The sequence below is a fragment of the Balaenoptera ricei genome, chromosome 17, assembly GCF_028023285.1.
Source record: "Balaenoptera ricei isolate mBalRic1 chromosome 17, mBalRic1.hap2, whole genome shotgun sequence".
Classification (NCBI taxonomy): Eukaryota; Metazoa; Chordata; class Mammalia; order Artiodactyla; family Balaenopteridae; genus Balaenoptera; species Balaenoptera ricei.
Window position 1 is genome coordinate 33,787,706 of NC_082655.1, and position 25,367 is coordinate 33,813,072.

General features: G+C 41.8%; 1 protein-coding gene across 1 annotated transcript; it reads right to left on the minus strand.

The window, feature by feature from the left end:
- Positions 1 to 293: 293 nt before the first annotated feature.
- CTHRC1 (collagen triple helix repeat containing 1) lies at positions 294 to 12,414 on the minus strand. The gene is made up of 4 exons (XM_059901674.1): positions 12,117 to 12,414; positions 6,826 to 7,047; positions 4,305 to 4,521; positions 294 to 721 (listed from the first exon to the last, which is right to left on the minus strand). Exons 1-4 carry the CDS (start codon positions 12,267 to 12,269, stop codon positions 579 to 581), a joined length of 735 nt encoding a protein of 244 aa, XP_059757657.1. The 5' UTR covers positions 12,270 to 12,414; the 3' UTR covers positions 294 to 578.
- Positions 12,415 to 25,367: the final 12,953 nt, after the last annotated feature.

The following is a 25,367-nucleotide window of genomic DNA, read 5'->3' on the forward strand; positions in this document are numbered from 1 at the left end:
GCATTTCCTGACACATAAATATCCCTTTCTCTTTGAATCCCTCAAAATATGGAACAGGACTATACATGTACTAAATTTAAAACATGATTGTTAAACGGATAAATACAAAATCAGGTTTATCCTCAACTTTCCAGATATAAAGTACCAGAAACCCTCATTTTAGTGGCAATTACGTTAAAGATATTAAAGTTGTTTGAAATAAGTTTTATTTCACAGATATAAAACAATTCTGAACATTTACAACTTATACAAAGACTGGTAGCTTTTATATTTTAAAAAGTGCTACACTAAGAGAACAGGAAAGAAACGGAGACCACAATAACATTCCAAATTATAGGTTCAGGGAATGGGAATATGAAGAAAGTATTTTAATTTTCTACAAAAATCCCAAAACCAGTTTTGATGGAAGGAAAATGAATACTGGATCTAAAAACAGTGTGAAATCACACTTTGGTCTGTAAACACATTTAGTTTTGTTTTTTCATTCAGATGTACACATAAAAATTATATAAGGGGTCACTAAAATGAACCATTCAAAGGTATAATACAAGAGAGGTAGGGAATAAAAACGAAAGGATTTATTTTGGCAGCTCTTCAATAATGATACGAGACACTGAATTCCACCCCGTAGAGGCATCTCCTTTCGGGTAATCTGAGCAAGTTCCAACCCAGATAGCAATGTCTACTAGTCCGGCACCAATTCCTTCACAGAGTCCTTCCACTGCAAAACAAGGTGAGAATTACAGATCTCTATAGAACAAAAAGCAAAAACCTTTAGCTCAACTGTATTACTTCAGCAAGCTAGGTTAAATCTACTTAATGTACAGGGAATTAAAAATGCTAATACTTAATAAAGGTCTCATACAGATAAGTTCTCTTTTTCTTAGCACATAAATATTTTTTTAAAGATGTATACATATCCATTCTATGAAATAAGCTTCACGGGGAATTTTCTTAGAGGTTTTAATCATAAAGGGAGACTTTGTTTAGTTACAGAGATGACCTAAAACAAAAAAAAGCAATTTATTTGACTAAACAAAGGAAGCCTACACTTTTAAAAGCCAAGACTTCGACGTGATATGTAAGTCTTTTGTAAAGAAAGCCCTTTCCAACACTTACCTGTATACACTTGATGGTATTCAACTAGAAAAAAAAAGGACTTTTATAACATTAAAAGAAAATTCTAGCGTAATCATTATATCAGTCCTTCAATCCAGAATTTCCTCACCATGAAAAAAACAAAAAACTAAGTAAATCCTGTTTTTCCTCTGTGTTTTTATGGTTTATAAACACGTGCCTTTTCACAGGTCCTCTCGACTTTCACATACTAATATATATAAGTTGCATTCCTTCTTATCAAGGCTCTTCTCCAACATTAAAAAAAATTCCCCCAGTGTTGATTTTAATAGGCAAAAGGTACAACCCCTTTGACGTCTGTGTCAGGGGGAAAAGGTTGGCAGATTGGCACATTCTTTAAGAAAACGGGTTCTTACATATAAGTAGGGTAGGGATGACCGCATGTGACTGGTTAGTTTTCCTATCTGGTTAAGGTTAGTGCATTTGAACCGAGCCAGGGGTTGCAGGCCTAAAGCAATCTGCTTCCACCAGCTGTGACATCAGTGAATTGAAGGCAAGTCCCTCTGAATCTGGGGACCTGTGACTGGTTCAGGTCCCTTTCAAAGTTGGGAGAACTAAGCAGTGCGTGCCCACAATCCCATTTAATCTAGAATTTTCAGTATCATGCCAGGTGAGAAAGCCTGGAAATCCTCATGTTCTCCCAAGGTCTTGACATCCACGGCCTAAAAATTTGTTCACTTCATCCCACAGGAGGTCAGACAAGTTTGCGTTCAGTGTCAGCCTCACACGGGACGGGGAGAGTCAAGTGGTCACTTCATGGTCTTTAACAAATGAAATAATGTTTTTTGAATGAATGAACATTTTTTCTGTGATAAGGTAGTATTGCAGCTTATTAAGCACTTAAACTATGTTGGATTAGGGGTTCTCAACCTGTTTTCCTCCTAGATCCAGGTAAGAAGATGACATCCTAATGTATGTCAAACTCCCATGGACATATCCAAGGCTTAATGTCATCCTCTGATGTGCAAACTGTAAGTGCATCCCTTTCCTTTCCCTCAAGAAAGAGTATCAGTGTGCAAGGGAAAGTGAATTTATTATAGAGGTAACCTTTAACTCATCTTAAGACAAAAACTGTTATGAATAACAAATTACTTCTGACATTCTACCCAACTGATCACACCAAATAAGTTTCCACAACATGGTTGGGAAATGCTATGTTAAATAATTTACAAAGTATATGTATGTATAGGTCACAGTTCCTAGGCCTGAGAGCTTACATTATAGCAAGATATTAACACACACATTTAAAGATACTGCAATAGAAAGTAAGTTGCTTATATCAACTACTATTTAAACACATATCACTTCCTAGTCAAATTTTGTATTTTATACCCAGATTTTAAAAATTTTAGTTACTGCTTCTCAGATGGAAAGCACCTCTTCCTTTATAGCACAGAACTTAGTGAAAAGGCTTTTTCATCTGATCAAACCTTGTCTTGGGAGACAAGAGAGCAGGGCTCTGGTTTCTGCTCTCCAGGACAGAGTCGACTGTTCAGGGTAAGACACTTTATTTCCCTGGACCTCCTCTATGTGCAGAGAGAAGGGGTTAAAGTATCTTCTTTACATCTTGAGGATATTGTGGGGATCTGAGGAAGAAAATGGAAGGGATGCCCTTGATTTCTTAGGGATAAATGTGCTCTATTAATTTGGGGGATCAGTATCTGACTTGATCCCTAAGAATGCTGAAATATTTCTTCTGGTTAGCAGTGAGGGGATCTCTTCTCTTCCCTCTGACATTTTTAAGTACAAGATTCGTGAGAAATCCTTTCAAGAAATCAGGGAAATGAAGCTATCGCTATCGACACCTTGTGATTCTCTCGGCATGTGTTGTGTTATGGTGTGCCACACTCCCAGCTCCTGCCACACAGCAACTCAAGAAAGCAAAATAGCTGGCAGCCAAATACTCATAGTGGTGTGTCTGGGTGATGACATTAATAGGTAGTTTTTTCCCCTTCTACTTTTTGGGAGCTTCTAAACTCTTTCAATGAACCGTAAAATACAGCAAAACAAACTCAACAAAAAACTCAACAAAAACAGAACAAAACAAAACAAAAAACCCAATAGTTTTGGGGTTTTTTGGCCACGCACAGCATGTGGGATCTTCCCTGACCAGGGATGGAACCCACGCCCCCTGCAGTGCGAGCGTAGGGTTTTAACCACTGGACCACCAGGGAAGTCCAAGGTTTTTTTTTTTTTTTTTTTTTTTTTTTTTAAATTTTTATTTATTTATTTATGTATTTATGGCTGTGTTGGGTCTTCGTCTCCGCGCGAGGGCTTTCTCTAGTTGCGGCGAGCGGGGGCCACTCTTCATCGCGGTGCGCGGGCCTCTCACTATCGCGGCCTCTCTTGTTGCGGAGCACAGGCTCCAGACGCGCAGGCTCAGCAGTTGTGGCTCACGGGCCCAGGTGCTCCGCGGCATGTGGGATCCTCCCAGACCAGGGCTCGAACCCGCGTCCCCCGCATCGGCAGGCGGACTCTCAACCACTGCGCCACCAGGGAAGCCCGGTTTTTTTTTTTTTAACAGCTTAAGTGACCACTGGTTTAATTGAATGTCGTTTCTTTTATAGGAGGTAGAAGCAAACAGAGAATGCAGGAACAATATAGAAATGTTCTCTTTTACAAATGCAGCAGACTGTACCTACCTTTTTAAAGAACAAGGCAGAGAAATCAGCCTTCTTATCAATCTAAGCTAGTGGTTCTCAAGCTTGGCTGAACATTGAGATAACCAGGAGAGACTTTGGAAGTTCCATTGCCTGAGGTGCAACCAGACCCGTTAAGTCAGCCTTCATGGAGGAGTGTTACCCAGGCACGGTGATTTTTTAAAGTTCCCCAGTTGAACACAAGGTATAGCTAAGGTTGAAAACCACTGCTCTACGGCATTATTGGCTATTTCGCCATTTCATCTAACTCAGTGATTTTCAACCTTGTGATCTTTTAAAAAATACAGCTGCTGGGGTCTTACCCCAAGATTCTGATTCAGGTGATCAGAGATGAGACTCAGGCATCCACATAGTTTTTAAAAGATCTATAAGAAATTCTGAAGTGCAACCAGGATGGAGAATTATGCACAGAAAGCTTGCTATGACCTACCATGATAGTGGACTCAAAACTAATCTTTAGTCTCTAAAGATCTGAGGCACATTCTGCAACGTCACCATTCTACGTACCAGAAGAAGTGCGATGAATGTTAATTGTCGAATTCAGTTCAGGGCTTCCTTGGTCCAAATAAATTATGGCTTCAATAGGAAGAGGTCCTGAACATTCAGCTCCATTGAACGTGAAATACCAACGCTGACAGCATGCGCTTCTACATTTTAACCGAAGCGAGCCACTGAACAAAACTCTTAGGGCGCTGTTCGAACGCATCTTTGTGAATGTACACTCCTGTCACAAACACAGAAATAGGGTTTAATTAGCATTTTCAATTTTAATTAAAAAGATGCTTTCAGATTGTATTGTGCATTTTATTTAACTATCCTTTTCCCCAAACTGCATTTAAAAAGCTTAGCTTTTACAGAGGGAAAGCAGTTCTCTGCAAATGGAAAAGAGACTCTGATATTAGAAACTCTAAGAAAATAGAATCATGGCTTTCTTAGAATTATTCACTCCATTGAGGGTATCTTTCAGTTTTTACCAAAAACAGCCAGTCTTCAGTATTTTAGACCAAAACAGTCTATATATTTACTTTTCTTTTTATTCCAAAATTATTTCCTACGTTCTGGATACTATAGATACAACAGTAAACAACACAGAATCCCTGCCCTCGTGGAACTTACATTCTAGACTAGCACTGCCCATATATATTACTTTGACCTGTTTCTTTTTTTTTTTTTTTTAATATTTATTTATTTATTTGACTGCGCTGGGTCTTAGTTGAGGCATGCGAGATCTTCATTGCCTTGTGCGGGATCTTTTAATTGCAGCATGCGGGATCTAGCTACCTGACCAGAGATCGAACCCGGGCCCCCTGCATTGGGAGCACGGAGTCTTAACCACTGGACCACCAGGGAAGTCCCTAACCTGTTTCTTTTTAAGCAACAGAAAACAGTATCAGGAGTAAAGCATAGGTGGGGTTTTTAGTCTTTACCTATATGACACAATGATAAGACCCAGGTCTTTGCAAAATTTGTTTGTCTATTGGCTCATGGTCCTACTACCTTTTACCTGTAGAAGGCTCCCAAACCCATTCTGACCACTGCTAAAAGGAACTTGAAAACATATTGTATTAATAATCCAGAGTCCACAGGGCAAGTTTTTAGAGAGACCTCAGCCAGCAACTTTTTTTTTTTTTAATTTTTTTAATCTTATTTTATTTTATTAATTAATTAATTTATTTATGGCTGTGTTGGGTCTTCGTTTCTGTGCGAGGGCTTTCTCTAGTTGTGGCGAGCGGGGGCCACTCTTCATTGCGGTGCGCGGGCCTCTCACTATCGCGGCCTCTGTTGTTGCTGAGCACAAGCTCCAGACGCGCAGGCTCAGTAGTTGTGGCTCACGGGCCCAGTTGCTCCGCGGCATGTGGGATCTTCCCAGACCAGGGCTCGAACCCGTGTCCCCTGCATTGGCAGGCAGACTCTCAACCACTGCGCCACCAGGGAAGCCCAAGCAACTTTTGATGAACTATAAATAAGCAACCAGTCTATCAATGTCAGGTGTTTAAAGAAGTAGGCAACATTTTAACAAAATGCTTTCTAAGAAATCACGTGTGAAAATATAACTGGTCAGTCACCAAACTATGGAAGCTATATGGAAATTCTACCACACGGAAATCAAATCAAGACAGTCTCAAACATTTTTATAGATAATAGAGCGGACATTAAAGAGCTGAAAGAGGAGCAGGGATAATACACAGATTGCTACTTAGAACCTGAGAGCTTTATGAAAATAAAATCTCTTCTATTTGCCTGGTGGTAGTAGTGGTTAATATCAAGGAATAATATACTGTGGATATAGAACCGTGTACAGAGTCTGTCAACAAAAGAAGAAAGAGGCTTGAAATGGCACCAACTTCAACTCTGTGCCAGCCCAGTGGACTTGCCAGTTACTTTGGAAGCAAACACTAATCAAAGTGACTGAGTCATTAATCCAAATGCATTGCCAGATAGGCTATTTTGAGTAATTTTTCTCCCTAAATATTACAGAATAATTTTAAATGGTCATTGTAGTGTATCTCTGGTCCATTCTACTTCTCTTAAGCTTAGCAATTTTAAGCTGGGCCTGCTACCCAGAATAAGGACAAATACCAATGGACTTCCCACCTCTAGATAATTCCAATCATGTGTTAATTTCTTGGATATTTCTTTTCACCTTTATATCTGGAACCACAGCAGAATTTCTTAGACTAATTTAAATTCACTTTAGGACAAGATTGGAAAGTTGCTTACTGTCCAACACAGACACCTATGCTCTCCCTTTTTGTTTCCACTAAAAAAAAAAGAGTAAGTTATTTTAAGTATTGTTAGGGTTAAAATAATATGGTGATATATTTATCTCAGAAATAGCTTTATAAAATTAATTCTGAAATGTTATCAATGTTTTCACTAATTCTAAGTTAGAAGTCACATGGTACCCATTCCTTAATATTTTTTGTCTTTTAGTAAAAATAAAATAAAATCACACTTAAAATTACCACTCAACTATGAAAACCTTTAAGTTTTACTTCAACTTTAAAATAATTCAGACTTTACTTACCGCAATTTTTCCAAGGTCTATGCCATAATTCAGTGAACTCCACGAACACTGCTTATAGTTAGGCGTCCAGGACTCCTCAAAGACTTCCCTCAGGCATTCCCCCTTTTCTCCTTTGAATCCATCTCGACCTGGGATCCCAGGGGTACCAGGGATGCCATTGGCCCCAGGGCTCCCATCTCGCCCAGGCACCCCCGCGGGCCCTTGTAAGCACATGCCATTATACTGCAACAGAAAAAAGAAAGGGGGAAAAACTCCCTTCACTTAAGATTCAAAGACTCAGTCTGATCAGAACTGCATTTACTTTGAGGCCTTGGAGTCAAGAATCCCTTCATACCACTTGCCCATGTTCCAGATGAGTTATTTTTTATATATAAAGAACCGATTTTTAAACTTATTTCTAAAATATTAGGATTTCTTTCCTATTCTTTTTTTTTTTTTTTTTGCAGACTTTACACACACACACAATCAAAGAAGAGAAAATGTTTTCATTTGTCTGCATTTTTCTACTGCTCATTAAAAGCATACACAATTTTTGGGAATTCCCTGGTGGTGCAGTGGATAGGACTCTGTGCTCCCAATGCAGGGGGCCAGAGTTCAATCCCTGGTCAGGGAACTAGATCCCACATGCATGCCGCAACTAAGAGTTCGCATGCCACAACTAAAGAGTCCTGTAGACGCAACTAAGGAGCCCACCTGCCACAACTAAGACCCAGTGCAACCAAATAAATAAATAATAAAAATCTTAAAAAAAAAAAAAAAAGCATACACAATTTTTAAATGGCTGTATTCTAAGGTAGACATAATTTGATATACTGCTCTTTTCTTCTAACCCTACATATTGTAAAGAGACTTGGATTTCAGAATTATACTTTTACAATTTTATGCAAACATTGCACTATTTTGGGATCGTTATTTCTATTTTTTTTCTATCGTTAACATTATTGTAATGAAAATCTTTATCCACATAGCTTTTTTCTTCTTTTCAATTATTTCCCTAAGATAAATTCTCAGAGATATAATTATAAAATAAAATCTTAACTCAATAGTTATCTTACACTGGCAATATCTCTAAGCTGGATAAGCACACATGCTTCTCCTCCCTATTTTCATGTGGAGGAAGTGTTGGAACACTTCTGGCCTCCAACCCCACTCAGCCCTCTCCACCAAGAAGAAGGAATAAATAATCTCATTGCAAGTGACCATTAGTCTTTAATAGGGTGGCAGTAATCTAACAAACTCTTAACTGCTAGGATTATCTCTGTTTTCCTTGGGGGCGTGGTGCCGTAGTATCACGTAGAAGTTGAGTGATAGATTCTAGAGTCATATACTCTGGATTTTAATCCTGGCTCCACCATTTATTAGCTATGTGAGATAGAGCAAGTTATTCAACATTTCAATGCCTGTTTCCTTAACTGAAATATGGGGAAAAATAATAAAGATTCTTACCTTGTAGGAGATTTAAGTGAGATAATACATAAAATGTGCTAGAGCAGTACCTGGCACATAGTATATAGTCAGCCATGATTATTCTTATTATTTCCTCAAGACCATGTGAGATAGTGGCCCAGGGCAAGTGTGTCCACTCGAGTGGACTAGGACTGGGGAAGAGAGCATTAGCAAACCTGCTGGGTAACACACATAGCCATAAGCCACCCACAGCAATACAGCTGCATCGGTGGTAAAGCTGGATCTCCATCTGCCTAATCCTCGTGCCTATCCCTGAATTGGTCCATTATTAGACCCTTCAAACCGCAAGCCCAATTCATTTAAATTTTTACTTTAACAATCCCTATTTGTATAAATGATCTAATACTATCATTCTCTATAAATATACTGTCCAGTGAGAACAAAAAAAATCAAGATTCCTTATATATTAAAATAACTTCAAAGCTTTTTTTTTTAACATCTTTATTGGAGTATAATTGCTTTATAATGTTGTGTTAGTTTCTGCTGTATAACAAAGTGAATCAGCTATATGTATACATATATCCCCATATCCCCTCGCTCTTGCATCTCCCTCCCACCCTCCCTATCCCACCCCTCTAGGTGGTCACAAAGCACGGAGCTGATCTCCCTATGCTATTCAGCTTCTTCTACTAGCTATCTATTTTACATTTGGTAGTGTATATATGTCAATGCCACTCTCTCACTTCATCCCAACTTACCCTTCCCCCTCCCCGTGTCCTCAAGTCCATTCTCTACGTCTGCATCTTTATTTCTGTCCTGCCTCTAGGTTCATCAGAGCCTTTTTTTTTTTTTTAGATTCCATATATATGTGTTAGCATACGGTATTTGTTTTTCTCTTTCTGACTTACTTCACTCTGTATGACAAACTCTAGGTCCATCCACCTCACTACAAATAGCTCAATTTCATTTCTTTTTATGGCTGAGTAATATTCCATTGTATATATGTGCCACATTTTCTTTATCCATTCATCTGTCGATGGACACTTAGGTTGCTTCCATGTCCTGGCTATTGTAAATAGTGCTGCAATGAACACTGTGGTACATGACTCTTTTTGAATTATGGTTTTCTCAGGGTATATGCCCAGTAGTGGGATGGCTGGGTCATATGGTAGTTCTATTTTTAGTATTTTAAGGGACCTCCATACTGTTCTCCATAGTGGCTGTATCAATTTACATTCCCACCAACAGTGCAAGAGGGTTCCCTTTTCTCCACACCCTCTCCAGCATTTATTGTTTGTAGATTTTTTGGTGATGGCCATTCTGACCGGTGTGAGGTGATACCTCATTGTAGTTTTGATTTGCATTTCTCTAACAAAGCTTATTTTTTAATTTCACCATCTAGGATTGGATATGGTCATATTATTAAATTCAGTAATGACACTGCCTAGGAAAGATCCTTATGTATCTAATGTTTGCCAATCAATCTTCTCACATCACCAATTTGATCTTTATTTTGCTAAATGATTTTTATGACTTTGACCAGTGCCATTTTCCTGACTTTAAGAAAAAAAAAAAAAAAGAAAAAACTTCTATTTATTTGCTGCCAGAGAAATAATAAGAAACGTATTTAACAAAATTGCAAAAGTACTCAAAGAGATGCTAAAGTATAAAACATTCTAGTTGGCTTAATTTTACACTTAATTTTCATTTTGGTAGATATACTTTAATTTTATTTAGTAGATTTAAATTTAAACTTAGTAGATATACTTTAATTTTCATTTAGTAGATAGGTTACTTTCACTAGCAGATATATGCAATGTTTACACGTAGATTTCAAGTGGGAAGGGAGAAACAATAAAACCTCTGGTATTCTTTGATTTTTTTTTCACTGTTATTCCCCTCAGAGCAAAGTTTTATTTTTCTATATATGAGCAGTTCTTAACGGGGGACAATTTTGTCCCCCAGAGGATACCTGGCAATGTCTGGAGACATTTTCGGTTGTCACAGCTTGGGAGGGAGAGGTTGCTATTGGCACCTAGTGGGTAGATAGCAGGGATGCGGCTAAGCATGCTAGATGCACAAACAACAACAAAGCAACAAAGAATCATCTAGCCCCAAAAGTCAATTGCGCCATGGTTGAGAATTTTTATTCACCTTTTTATCTAAAAACTGCATTTCAGAGACCACATAATTTTACTGAATTCGGTTCCACAGGTATTACATCTGCCTTCTTTCACTTCTTTCACTAACCCAGCACATGATTAGTATCAGGTAGGGGTTCCATGAATGTCTGCAGAAGGAACCCCTGTTTCTTTCACTGGCCACCAGGGGGCAGAGCTTGTTGCACGCTTGAAAGGAAGGCTTTGAAAGATCCCGTACAAAGAAGCTGCTTTATAGAATCTGTTGAAACCTTAATGACTGTGTGGATTCTTTCCCCCCAGCAAAACCAAATCCAATCTACAGGATGCACCTGAGCCAGGCTGCACAATAAAGTTTTCCAAGTCGGGCTAGAGTTGTGGGAAACCGCAGGTACTGTAAATCCTTGGAGGGAAAGAAATAAAGTTGCTAGCTTTATAGGGAAAGGGGGTATTTTGTGTATCATAACGACAGATTCATAAAATGCAGACTGCACATGAACCACATTCATTTGGTAGAGTTTTAAACAATTTAGGCACTAAAAATAGAACTGTAGCCCTGAACACACAGTCTGCTTTGTGGAGCAAAATTACATAGCACCACACCAAAAAGTGCAGTGTGGAACGGCAGGAATTTTTTTACAGAGCTTTTGAATCTGGCATAGAACTAGCTGCCAGGGAGCTTGGCTTATTAGCTCAGTTTACAATGGCAGCTTGACAAATTCGAAACAGTTTTTTATCAAAAAAATGCCCCCTCTTATGTCCTGCAATGCCTGTAACCCATGTTTGTCTGCTTAAAGATTGAAGTTTATTGTATGCCAAGGAATATGGTGGTTTTGAAATGATCACTCTTGCTCCAGGGTAGAGAACCACTCTGCCCTTCACTGGGTTTGTTGACTTTTAGAAGGAAAGAGCTTTAAGTAAACAGACCTTCCCATAGATTACCCCTTCAGAAAGCACTTGGGCTATTTATTTGCTCTGCTGGTAACTGTCTTCTCCCTTAGTTCAGCTGTGATGCTCCTACCTGGTGGTCACAGGCTGAAGACCCAGGGTGTCTGGAAGGGCTGCCCATCTGTCTAAACAGAACAATGAAATGGGTCCTTGGAGGGTTAGTGCTGGGCCCCTTCGTTTCCCCTTCTGATCGTAAACCCTCTGAACAATTCCTGGCCCAGCTGTGGTCGTCCAACAAAGTAAACTGCAGCCCATACTCCCTAGGAAGATGACCCAACATGACTCACTGTCATCAAGTTACAAAGAGTTGGACGGATGTTGGGTGAGGATTGTTATTCTCTCCCGCTGGCAGATGTGGCCACCAGCCCCAAGAGCGGACACGTTGCAAGTCCCTGGCCCAGGCCCACCCAGGAGGTCAGTTAGTCCAGGGTGTCCCAGGCAGCTCCCTGGCCCACGTTCTAACCTACCCAAGCTCCTCATTCTACTCTCATTGCAGCCCTAACCCTCTCCATCCCTGGGGGGGGGGGGGGGGGCGGGAATCGATGGGGGCTCAGAGGTCAGAAATTATTGGGCGACTCCTTGTACTCTGGGGCGTCCCACACGACCCGTGGGGCATCTCTGGTTCACGATGGCCCTCACATATCGGTCTCCCTCGCCAGTTCCAGGACTCCACTACCCGCAAAGCCCAGGTCCTTCCTTCCCCGTAGACTCAGACAAAGCGGGACCCGCAGGCGCACGCAAGACATACACCCCCTCCCCCGTCCCCGCTCGGGGCTCTGTCCCCTCCACCGGACTCACCAGGTCCACCACCTCCCTCTGCCGGAGCAGAGCCTTTTGCTTCCCCTTGGGGGTCTCGGAGGCGCTCGACGGCGCCCGCAGCTGCAGCAGCAGGAGCAGCAGGAGGCCGAGGAGCCGCTGCGGGGAGGCGGTGGCGGGGCCCTGGAGGCGCATGGCGCGCGGCGGCCCCGGGACGCGCAGAGCAGGCGAGGAGGAGGAGGAGGCGACGACCCGGGAGCCGGGACGTGATCACAATCCGGCCCCGCCGCGCTCCGAGGCCACCGCCGGCTGCATCAATGCGCCTTTCAGCCGCATGCTTCCCCCCCGCCCCTCTCCCTCCCGCCCCCCGGACACAGGAGTTTCCCTCCCGTCATAGGTCGGAGCCCTCACCCCGAGCCCGACGCGGGGCGGGCCGACAGCCGGGCCCGCCCCCTCCTGCGGCCGCTCTGCCCGCGCGGACCCTCGGGGCCTGTGCAGACCGCTGGGATCAGCCCCCTGCAGAGGCGGGGGAGGGGATTGGGATTGGGAGGGGTGGTGCGGATGCGGGTGGCCGTGTTTAGTGAACCACAGGTGGAGGCTTCGAGAACCGAGTGGAGACGGCGCCGTTGAAATGAGCATTGAAGAGGCCCGTGCCTTCACCTGGGTCCAGGAACACCTGGGTCAAACCCTGGCACCGTGGGCGAGCTCTTTTGAGAGATGACGTTTCTGGGGCGCTTAGGAAGGGGTGGGAAGGAGTCATAGATAGCATCTGGTTCTCCCAGGGGCCCATGACCCACATAATTAAGAACCCGTGCTTCACACAGTGCTAACACAAAGCTCCAGGAACCACAGTCTTTAACGCATACTCGCTGTCCTCTTGGCAGTACTGTGGAAGTTGATACCTCCTCTGCTTGCCCCATTTACAGATGAGAAAACTGAGGCTCGGGAGGTTAGGCAACACTCAGTGGTAGAAGTCCACTTTTGAGCAGTCACTCTTGACTTCTGATTGATAATTAGCTTTTTCTAACCCCCTCTGTCCTCCTTTGTCCATTCTGGAAGAAAGCATCCTCAGAGACCCAGGCCACCCACCAGCTAGGGTCAGGCTGGAGCAGGAGTTCCTTTATACACCACTGGCTGGAGTCAGGCAGGACAGAAGTCTTGCCACACCACAACCTCTTGGCAACGATAGAGGTTGCCAACAGAATGGCGCTGATGCTGAGGTCAAATTCAGCGCAGCAGGGTTCTCTTTACAGACCCAGCCAGGTTCTGGGAAGTTATGGTGGGCCCAACAGATGGATATTAAAAAGAAGGAACAGTCTGGCAAGGGAGCAGTTCAGGGCAGTTCTAGGAATGTTCACTCCTGGGCCAGTGCCTAAATTCAGGTAAATTCCATTCCTGTTTGTCAGAAGAAACAAACATCCAAATGGGTTCTACAGCCAGGACTGGCTGCATAATATGTGGAGCCCAGTGCACATAAAAATTCAGGGTCCTTTGTTAAAAAATTATTAAGAATTTCAAGACAGTGTTAACAGAGCAATACACCAAGCATGGGACCCGTCTTAGTGCAGCCACACGGGCTGCTCACCCATGAAACCGGCCCTGTGTAAAGCTGAACAGGGTCCCAGATGATGCCAAACCAGTGTGGTGGCAGCAGTCTACAGGCTGGAGAGGAGAAGAGGGCACCACCAGAGTCTGTCTTCTATCCACAATTCTTGCTGCTGTTACTGCTGCCACTACTACCGCCCAGTGACTTCAGATGGTCCCTTTCTGTGTGAATTTGGGGTCGAGATTAGCAATTAGCTAATCCTGTGTTAACATCCATGCATTTTTAATCTACACATTCACATAGTTAATTAAATTACACTGTAAGATAAGTAAACCAGATATTGTTATCTATATTTCAAAGATAATATATAATAATGTATAAGTGCTTTACAGCATACAGAGGGCTTTCACATACCCTGTCTCTCAGATCCTAAAATTATCATAAAAGTACTCCCACTATGGATTTGATTAACTTCGCTCTCTCTATGCTTACTTCTATACCTCTGTGGGTTTGCAAAGTCATTTTTCTTACTACCTCTGGAATTTGAGTTTTCTTGGTTTAATACTTAGACCCATTCTACCATTATAGATTTTTAGTTTACATTGGGGGTTATGGATTAAAGTCCTAGGTGCTATTTCCAGAGTGATCTTTCCTGAAGATTTCCAAGTGTTCTACATATTTTCTGTTCAAATATTTAACTTTTTTTCCTATCGAACTATTTTTTTAAATTAAAAAAATTTTTTTTTAATTTTTTGGCTGTCTTGCCTGGCATGCAGGATCTTGGTTCCTCGACTGGGGATCGAGCTTGTGCCCCCTGCAGTGGAAGCACAAAGTCTTAACCACTGGACCACCAGGGAAGTCCCACTAGTGAACTATTAATGCATTTCTTATCTGTCATAAAAACGCCTTTTTTTATAGAGTTTTTTTTTTTCATACAGTTAGTAACTTTTGTTTTTCAATTTTATTTTTGGCTGCATTGGGTTTTTGTTGCTGCATGTGGGCTTTCTCTAGTTGCGGCGAGCGGGGGCTACTCTTCGTTGCGGTGCGCGGGCTTCTCATTGTGGTGGCTTCTCTTGTTGCGGAGCACGGGCTTTAGGCGCGCGGGCTTCAGTAGTTGTGGCTCGCGGGCTCTAGAGCTCAGGCTAAGTAGCTGTGGCACACGGGCTTAGTTGCTCCCCGGCATGTGGGATCTTCCCGGACCAGGGCTCGAACCCATATCCCCTGCATTGGCAGGTGGATTCTTAATCACTGCGCCACCAGGGAAGTCCCATAAAAACTCCTTCAAGAGTGACATCTTTAAAATATTTAATTTTCCCATTTAGATACATAATATAGCTCCCCATTTATCCAAATCCTATTTTATGCATAGGTAAAATTTTTCCTTATATAGGTCATATATTCTTTATCATGGCTACTATGTATTTTGCTGCTGTTGCAAATGGAATCTACACCCCCGTACTGATTGTATTATTGTTATATTACTGTGTAACAAATTGCCACAATCTTAGTGACTTAACACAAATTTATTACCTCCCAGTTTTGTGAGTCATGAGTCCAGCACAGGTTAGGGTCATACAAAGCTGAAGTCAAGGTGTCATCCAGGTGAGTCCTCATCTGGAAGCTTGACTGGGAAAAGTTGCACGTCTAAGCTTCCTTAGGTTGTTGGCAGAATTCATTTCCTTGTGATTGTAGGACTGAGGTCCCTGCTTCCTTGCTGTCTGTTATCTGGGGACCATTCTCAGCTACTAGCAGCCACTGTCAGGTCTATGCCATATAGCCCCCTTCCATAGATCCTCTGTCACACTTTGAATCTCTGGCTTCAGGAAGGGTGCAGTTCCTTTTAAGGGCTCACACAATTAAGTTAGGCTCACCCAGGATAATCTCCCTTTTGAGTAAGTCAAAGTAAACTGATTAGGGAACTTAATTTCGCCTGCAAAATCCCTTCTGCCATATAAAGTAACATAATCATGGGAGCAACAACCACCATATTCACAGTTTTGCTCATTCTCAAGCAGAGGTGATTATACAACATAGGGCAGAAATCTTAGCAGTCATCCCAGAGTTCTGTCTACAAAATGTATCAACTGGCTATAGCTGGAAGCTTTTGATTTTTAACAGTTGCCTTCTTATGACATAAAAGGTAACCAGTCCTTTAGGTAGGTGGCAAGAAGATCAAGATGGCCAATAAAACTATCCTAACCACACTAGTGGTCAGAGTCAGCCAACAGAGTTCTGTATTTCTTTTGTAGGAAAGCAAATACGGGAGATTCTCAACTTCTATTTATTTTTAAAATTTATTTATTTATTTATTTGGCTGCACCAGGTGTTAGTTGTGGCACGTGGGGTCTTTGTTGCAGCATGCAGAATCTTTAGTTCCTGCATGTGGACTTCTTAGTTGCAGCATGCAGACTCTTAGTTGCAGCATGTGGACTCTTAGTTGAGGCATGCGGGCTTCTTAGTTGAGGCATGGGGACTCTTAATTGTGGCACGCACACGGGATCTAGTACCCTGACCAGGTATTGAACATGGGCCCCCTGCATTGGGAGCGCAGAGTCCTATCCACTGGACCACAGGCAAGTTCCTCAGCTTTTAAATTGTTAAGCATTCACATATCTCTCCATCACCCTTTGCATGCTAGATGTATCTTTGATGCATCAGTTGATGATAAACATTTCAAAGTATCACATAATCACCACCTGTCAGTCCAAAATTTCATTTCAGCAGCATTTCTATCTTTGTAAACAGTATTTGTGCAATTATTTGATAATTTTTTCGTATTTTCTAAAAAAGTAGTGATAGTAATGATAAGAACTCTTAAACTTAGTATAGTTGAGATACATATAGAAATAAATGGGCTGAAAGTGCCAATTGTTTAGAATCAATGGGACACTTACTAGAATTAAGGTGGAAGAACTTTTGTATTAGCCAAGGTCTAGTCAGAGTAACATAAACCATGCTAGATATTTCAACCAGAGGAGATTTAATACAGGATATTGTATTGTATTTCCAGATGTTGGAAAGCCAGGATGCTGAGATAAATCAGACAGTTACTGAAGGAAGCAGCTACTACACCTAGGGCTGGAATCCAAAAGGGAAGAGTCTCTGGGGGAGGTCCTAGAAGCTAGAGCTTGGAGGAAGTCCCAACCCCAACTCGAGGGTGCATAGTTGGTCCTTAGACTTCTGGCTGGAGCACCAAGTGCATAGTATTTGGACCACCAAGGAGGTCATGGGCAGCTGGTGCTGGTACCTCTGAGGGAGTATAGCATGGCTGCTGTCAAGAGAAGCTGGAGGCTAAAGCTGTAGCTATCCTCTGCTGAGTTACTTACTCAGTACTTTTACCTGGTACTTATAAAGTGCTCAATATGGGGCTTCCCTGGTGGCACAGTGGTTGAGAATCTGCCTGCCAATGCAGGGGACATGGGTTCGAGCCCTGGTCTGGGAAGATCCCACATGCCGCGGAGCAACTGGGCCCGTGAGCCACAACTACTGAGCCTGCGCGTCTGGAGCCTGTGCTCTGCAACAAGAGAGGCCGCGACAATGAGAGGCCCGCGCACTGCGATGAAGAGTGGCCCCCACTCACCGCAACTAGAGAAAGCTCTCGCGCAGAAACGAAGACCCAACACAGCCATAAATAAATAAATAAATAAAATAAAACAAACAAAAAAAACTCACTCACTTTAAAAAAATTAAATTAAATTAAAAAATAAAGTACTCAATACACATTAGCTATTATTATTTTTATTATAAAAGTAGGGGATTCTGTATAAAATTAAAGGAAGCCTTGATTTAATAGATGACACTTAACCTACAAAACAATTGTATCATTCAGGATCCAATTAGGAGACAGAAACCACTCTGGGTATTTAAAACAGAAGGAATTTAAAGTAGGAAGTTGACAACAAAGGCTAGAAGCTCAACAGGGGACAGTGAAGCAACCCCAGATTGGTCATAGCTATAAGCTGCTACCACTCCTAAGCTGGAGAGACATAGGTGACCAGTCAAAGCTGGGATCATACTGGGCCTGTCCATTGGAAGCTGGAGCCAAGGAAGAGGTGAAGCCACTACCAGAGAGGGAAGATGATCAGTACTCTGGCTTCTCCCCTTTTGCCACCCTCCAATTTCTGATGGACCAAACCCAGCTAGAGGAAGAGAAAGGAAGGGAGGGAGGGAGGGAGGGAGAAGAAAGGAAAAGTAGTGGTATTAATGATAAGAGCCTGGGAAACAGACAGAAGCCTGGAAACAGCCTGCAGAGGTCAGCCTCCTGGGATACAGAGCAGGGCAGGAGAAGCACAAAGAACGGTACTGAGGGCAAACAGCACTGATAAGTCCTGAAACGGGGGGGGCTGAATTCCTCCCTCCACTGGCTCAAGTTCACACGTGCACACACAGTCAGCAATAAAATCCAACAATGTAGTGGCTTCATCTGCATTCCTAAATCCCTAGATTACCAGACTGTTCAAATTAGTACCCACATCCTGCACTGATAGACATTAAATATACATTTCCCTTACCAGCTCATGAGTGATTGGAATTTTTATAGTTCTAAAAGAATAAAATTTGATGGAAAATTATAGAACCGAAATCATTGATGAAAGATGAGTAAGAGTCCCTTGCCGAGGATCGTGGCAAGTACGTTCTACATGCACCCTGTTTTACTTGTGCATATGTATACAACTGGAAGCTGGCATCCTTTGCAGTGCTTGAGGGCAAGCCCTGGTCTGTGTTAGACCAGAAGAGTTACACTTCGAGTTACATTTCGTTTATTCTGAGTCATAGCGTGCTACATGCTTTCTACTTGGGTAGTCTTGCATTTCCTGTCAAATCTTCCTTTTTCTTAAGTTACCCGAAGCTGTGCACTTTCTTTCCCTCTTCATTATGCCCTGTGTACAGAGGTTTTGAAATCAGCATCCTCTGAACAGACTCTGCATTGTAAGAATTCCTTAGAAAATTCTTCACCAAGGAGATCTGTGTTTGAAAATGGTGAAGATTAAAGACGTTTCTGGGCAGTTCAGATGAGTCTTTGCAGCCTGTGTCTCTTTCCAGGCACAAAGCACTGTCTGTTTTATGATAAAAGAAAGCCAAAATAAGCAGGATATTTGGAATTACATCTTAAAACATTTAGGTTTACAAAATACATCCAGGTCTCCTGTCCCCCTCCACAGATATCCAACTCCATCAGCTAAAACGTGGTTTCTGGTTATTTTTTTTCTCCAGCTCTCCTGATATGATTGCTTTGTTGATATAAAGTCAGACCATTGCAATGGAAATTGAAATAAGCCAGTAATATTAATCTCCTCCCTCACCTATCAGAGTTTTTATTAAATGACAAAGCAAGCTGAATGCAGTTTTACATCTCCCAAATCTGTCCAATAGCGGATGCTAAACAGTGACAAAATGGGAATTGACTGATGACAGGTGAGAGAAAGAGATCAAGAGGTTTGGATACAAAACACGAAATGGGTAAATGGTCCAAAGAAAAAACAAAAGTTAATGGAAGAGGGGACTTCCGTGGTGGTGCAATGGTTAAGAATCCACCTGCCAGTGCAAGGGACACGGGTTCAAACGCTGGTCCGGGAAGATCCCACATGCCGCGGAACAACTAATCCCGTGCGCCACAACTACTGAGCCTGCGCTCTAGAGCCCGTGCTCCGCAACAAGAGAAGCCACCGCAATGGGAAGCCCGCACACCACAACACAGAGTAGCCCCCGCTCGCCGCAACTAGAGAAAGCCGGTGCGCAGCAACAGACCCAACGCAGCCAAAAAGAAAGAAATAAATAAATTAATTTATTTTTTTAAAAGTTAATGGAATAATTCATTGTCAATTATGGCATAAAAGTTAGTGGTCATAGGACTTGCTACCCACTGTGTAGAATTTAAGTCTAGGCAAACTCCCTTCCCATGTTCCTTACCATGATTTGAAAATAACCCTTTGGCAACATTAATAATACTTTGGCAGTATTATCAGAATTATCAGAATTACAGAATTATCAGTGTTATCAGAAACATCCTCTTACCACTTTTCCTTCTAACTCTTGGTTAGATTAATGATTCCTATTTTTATGGACACTGCCCCCCCCCCCATTTATTTATGGATTCTATGGAAAGCATGTTTGAAATTTATAGATGACCCAAAGCTGGAAGAGATAGCTCAAGCTGTCTGCACTAAAGCCAGATGGGAAAGATCAGCTTTGCAGCAGTTTCTGAGAAAAAGATCAGGGAGGATAGATCTGCGGGTGAGGGGAGCAGGGTGGAATTAGCCACTTGCTAAGTGAAAACCAAAGAATTGTTATACAGAGGAAAGTCATCTGACACTGAATACTGAGAGAGAATAAAAAGTCTCACTTATTTATTAAACAGATATAAAAGTCTACTAACCCCATCCATATACAAATTTCTTTTGGATCTTAAATTCACCGATTAGATGCTGCCACTAGCTGTGTGTGACTCCCATACCAGGGGTGATAAGAAATACCCTGGAGCTTGACCTCCTCAGGGTTTCATTGTGAAATCTCTTAATTAGGTAACTGGAGTCTTTGGCATGGACCTTAATTTTTAAGTGATCGCTCCCTTGAGCATCACAGGAAATTTGTACTCGTGTCCTAGTCCTTTCTATCACTTTCATTTAGGTAGAATTCTTCTGAGAGCCAGGTCACATTCTCAGCATCTGCTAGATATGTCTCCAGGAGCTTCTGCTTCTTGGTTATCCTTTATTAAGTGTCTGATGACATGTCAAGGTTGTGTTTGGAATGTTAGATTCTTGGGCTATCTCCCAGTCCCCTTGCCTCCCCAGCCCATATTCATGCACGTAGACAAAGTCCTGAATTTCTGCTCTGATTATAATTATATGGCTCCATATTTCACAATTATCAAGGCCAGGATGATGTGGCTACTATAAGCAAAGGTAATCTTAGTGGCATTATAACCACTATAAGAAACAAATCCATTGACAGACATACACTGTCTCGCATGGTGAAGAACTTGCTGGAGTACTGTATTCTCTTCTAGGCAACATATTTAAGAGGAACATTGGCAAATACAGCACAGGAATGTTTCTAAGTAGAGTGAGCATGAGTGTAAGGGAGTTTAGAAAGCATCTCAAAGAAGGAACAGTTGAAAAAATCAGAGCGTGGTGGCTTAAGAGGAGACAAGATGCAAAAATCTGAAGGGCTGTCACAAAAGGGAGAGAAGAGCCTTGGTCTATTGTACTAATAGGGTGGTGTAAACTTCTCTGAGAGTCACGGCTACATTCCAGGAAGTGCGAAGAGTGGAAGTGATCATTGAGGATGTTGCTTGCGTTGCAACAGACAGCCCCGTGCCCTGGCTGTGGGTAGACAGGAGCAGAGGTGCTGTCAGAACGTGCAGTGGGGGAATTCCCTGGTGGTCCAGTGGATGGGACTCCCAGCTTTCACTGGTGAGGGCCTGGGTTCAATCGCTGGTCAGGAACTAAGATCCCACAAGCCTCATAATGTGGAAAAAAAAAAAAAAGTACGTGCAGTGGTACCTCTGTGAGCCCTCCTATTTGGGGATGGTTCGCATAGGGCAATTTCAGTTGATTCTGGAAGACCAAGACTACATTCCTGAAATAGGCATGTGGACAAAGCATCCCCCTGCCCCCCAACGTCTCCACCAAACTAGGCTTTCAGAACTGTCTAGCTAGAGACCCAGCCCTTACTTCTTCTGGTCTGCTATTTCCTTTACCTTTCCACTCTATTTTTAAAGTATAGGACTTTATTAGACTGTGGTTTTGAAACTCACCTACATTTTAAAAGCCATTCCTTTCCAGTTCAAGGACAGATAGACTTTGGATTTCAGGACACATGCTGGGCAATACAGATTTATTAATTGAATAACTAAATATAGATTAGCATTCTTCCAGAGGCAGAAACATGAAATGACCCTGTTGTGTGTTCCCTTTCAAGGGAAAGAGCATTCTTTCCTGACTCCTCCCTGTAGATTTCCTTCCAGTCTCACTGGCCAGGATTGTCTCACATGCTTGTTGCCTAAAACAAATCTCTTTGGCAAGAGACATTAGCTCTGTGGGGCTAAAAAGAGACTGTGCCTCCCCTGAAGAACATGGCTTCTCGGAGGACAATGAACAACATTTGGGTTCTATTAGCAAGGAAGAAGGGCGAGTGGCAGGCATAGCCGGTTGACTATTGGGTAGGCACCTGAGTGTATCTGCCACAAGATAAGATAAAATGAAACCCTCATAGTGATAATCTTGCCATTTCCCCCTTCCTGTCAACCTCAGGAAAGTCCTTGGTTTATTTATCCAACCAACCATCAGTCATTTCAGTTCTGGATATCTTTTGGAGATGGGAGACTCCTGGGTGACAGGCTTAGGGCAAAGCACCAGAGGAAGTAAACCCTTAAGTTCAAAGGATGTATCACCAAGTTCCATTCATAGATATTAACCCATGATACCTGCTCTCTTCTTGTACTGGTACTTTTCCTAGTATACAAAGGCTAATCAGAGAACGAGCTCTAATTTTAGGGGAATAGCACCATCTCAGTGTGGTTGCAATGGAATGTTCCTGAGAAGATCCATTTTTATGAGTGGTTTATGCAAAGTCCAAGAAGCTTGCACACATTTTTCTGCTTACTCAGTGTCTTGTCTGGAATGTTTGCTTCCCCCCTCCACAGTAATTCTAATCTCAAAGGAATGTGCCTTTTCCTTCTGGGGTGATCATCTGGGGGGCCCCACTTTCCAAAGAGCCTGTGTAAGTCTGGGAAATGTCACTGACAAGTGAAGGTTTTCTGGTCAGTCATTCTTCCATGGGTAGTTTACTGTCTCTTGATAATGCCTCAGATGAAACTTAGGCTCTCTCCTGATGCTCATTTTCTTTCCTAGGCTCATTACAGTCTCCACGTTCCTGAAGGATTGGTCCATTGGTAGAAACTCAGTTATTAGGCATTAGTTTCCAAATTACTATTAATGATTGCTATCATGCCTCTATTATAATAACCACTATTGTACTTTAGCTCACTGGTTGGTTGTTTCCACACTAGTCTTTTTTTCCACTGATGTGGTCGTTATTTCCTCACCAAAGAAGAAAATATGAGTCCTTGTGATGTTTTCTCCACTTACAGAGTTCTCCACCAATTTATCTATTTGAAAGAGGTATAAGATGATTGCTCCATTCCTTCTTCTACTCTGCTTGCTGTAGTTCAGTGCATCAGTAAAAATGATATGTCTATGCCATTTATAAGTTTATAAATTAATAGTTCTCAGTAAAACACCTGCCTAATTGATCATCACCTTTCATAAAATATCTTTTAAATGTATGTAGATAGAAACTTTGAGTTTTAATTAGATCAAAAAGTTTCATGGTAAGTACTTAGAGGGGATAACACACATCTGGCAATTAACCTTTTATGTCCTTCAGTGTTGTCTAATTTTTTTATAGCCATATTTTTGGTTCCCCCAAAGATTGCCAAAATGGCAGGGATTGTATCTGACATGTCTTTGTATCTTTGACAATACTTAAAGCAATGTGCGGGGACACATAATAGATGTTAAATAATGTGCATTATATTGAACTGAAATTCTAGCCTTGCCTTCCTATGATTCCAGAGTAGCCAAAATAGATGGGATGAGGATCAATCTCTTTTGAAATCTGTCACCAAAATAAAGTTAAAAATTTGGCTCAACAATGAGAAAACAAATATCCCTATTAAAAAATGGGCAAAAGACCTGAGCAGATACCTCACCAAAGAAGATTTATAGATAACAAATGAGTGTATGAAGAGATGTTCACATCATATGTCATCAGAGAATTGCAAATTAAAACAACAGTAAGGTACCACTACATACCTATTAGAATGGTCAAAATCCAGAACACTGACAACACCGAATGTTGATGAGGATGTGGAGCAACAGGAACTCTCATTCATTGCTGATGGGAATGCAAAATAGTACAGTCACTTTGGAAGACAATGTGGTTGTTTCTTACAAAACTAAACATGTTCTTACCATATGAGCCGGCAATTATGCTCTTTTGTGTTTACATGAGTTTAAATGAGTTGAAAACTTACGTCCACACAAAAACCTGCACATAGATATTTATAGCAGCTTTATTCATAATTTCCAAACCTTAGAAGCAGCCAAGATGCTCTTCAGTACGTGATTCCAAGTAAATGACATTCTAGAAAAGGCAAAACTATGGAAAAAGTAAAAAGATCAGTGGTTTCCAGGAGTGGCAGGGTCAGAGGAGGAGGGAAGGATGAATAGGCAGGGCACAGAGGATATGGTGGGCAGTGAAATTATTCTGTATGATACTATAATGATGGACACATGACATTATTTATTTGTCAAAACCCATGAATATACAACACCAAGAGTGAACCCTAATATAAAATGTGGATTTTGGGTGACAATGGTGTGACCATGTAGGTTCTTCGGTTGTAACAGATGTACCAATCTGGTGAGTGATGGTGATCATGGGAAAGCCTATGCATGCGTTGGGCAAGCGGTATATGGGAAACCTCTATACCTTCTGTTCAACTTTGCCGTGAACTTAAAACTGCTCTAAAAAAAAGTCTGTTGTTTTGTTTTGTTGTTAAATTGGGTATGATTGTGTAGAGTAGTATCGTGTTGAATAAGGTCCCCATGAATTTATGGCTCTGGATCATTTTTTGAACAAAGTCTTCCTAGAATTGCCATTTCCCCCTTTGCAAAAATCACTTTGAATGTGCAAAGCAGATCTGTATGGAGTGGCATTTCTCTAAGTATGTACAAAAGAGTACAGGAACTCAGGGCATAGCCAAAAGCTTTAAACCTGTCATCTAAAGGCTCTGTATCTGTTTCATTTTTTCTCACCAGACCTCAGATTGGGAAAAGCTTTCAGCTTACCAGTTATTATTCTGCTCTGCCATCATTCCCCCATGTTTATAGCAGAATTTTCAAGGATTTCATACTGAAGGTTGAAGTCCCTGAAGGCATAAACCACATTTCCTCAGCCAGCTGGTTACTGCTGCCTTCCCTGCTGACTCCTGACCATCAGTGATCCCTGGATGTGCTCACTCCGCATAAACCCTACCATGTCCTTTTACTTTGCAACTCATTTTGCAGCATAAACAAGCTCAAATTCAGTCGTATTGGGTGGAATGATGTAACTCTAGTTGAGATCATCAGAGGTCTGATATATACATTCTTATAATATTTCAATAAACATTTATTGAGCATCATTTGTGTGATAGACACTTTGTGTTGGGGGGCTATGTATCACCCCCAAGGAGCTGATTCTTATATCAGTTAAGATGCTTTCAGCAGCAGGTAACAGAAAATTGTGTGGTGTAAACAATAAGGAAATTTCTTTTCTCTATTAACATGAAGTTCAGAGGGAAGGCTGTTCCATGTGACTGAACACATCATCAAGGATTCAGATTTTCTCCATTTTTCTGTTCTGCTACTCTTAGGGTTTTGGCTTTGTCCTCACGTCATCACCCACCCTGGGGAGAGAGCCAGTCCAAGTGTCCCTGCTGCATGCAACAATGTCGAGAGAAGAAAAGGACCATCTCTCATGATGTCTCCTTTTTAGGAGGAAGAGAATCTTTCCCAGCAGCCCCCAGCCCTTTTACATCTCATTGGCCAGAAGGGGGTCACATACTCAACCCTAAAATAGGCTTTAACTAGGGAAAGGTGATAACCACCATAGACTTCAGCAAATCAAGAAGACTCTCCACGTAGAATAGAATTGCTACGTGAGTAAATTGGGGTAGTTGGTAATGAAAACAGATAGGGGAA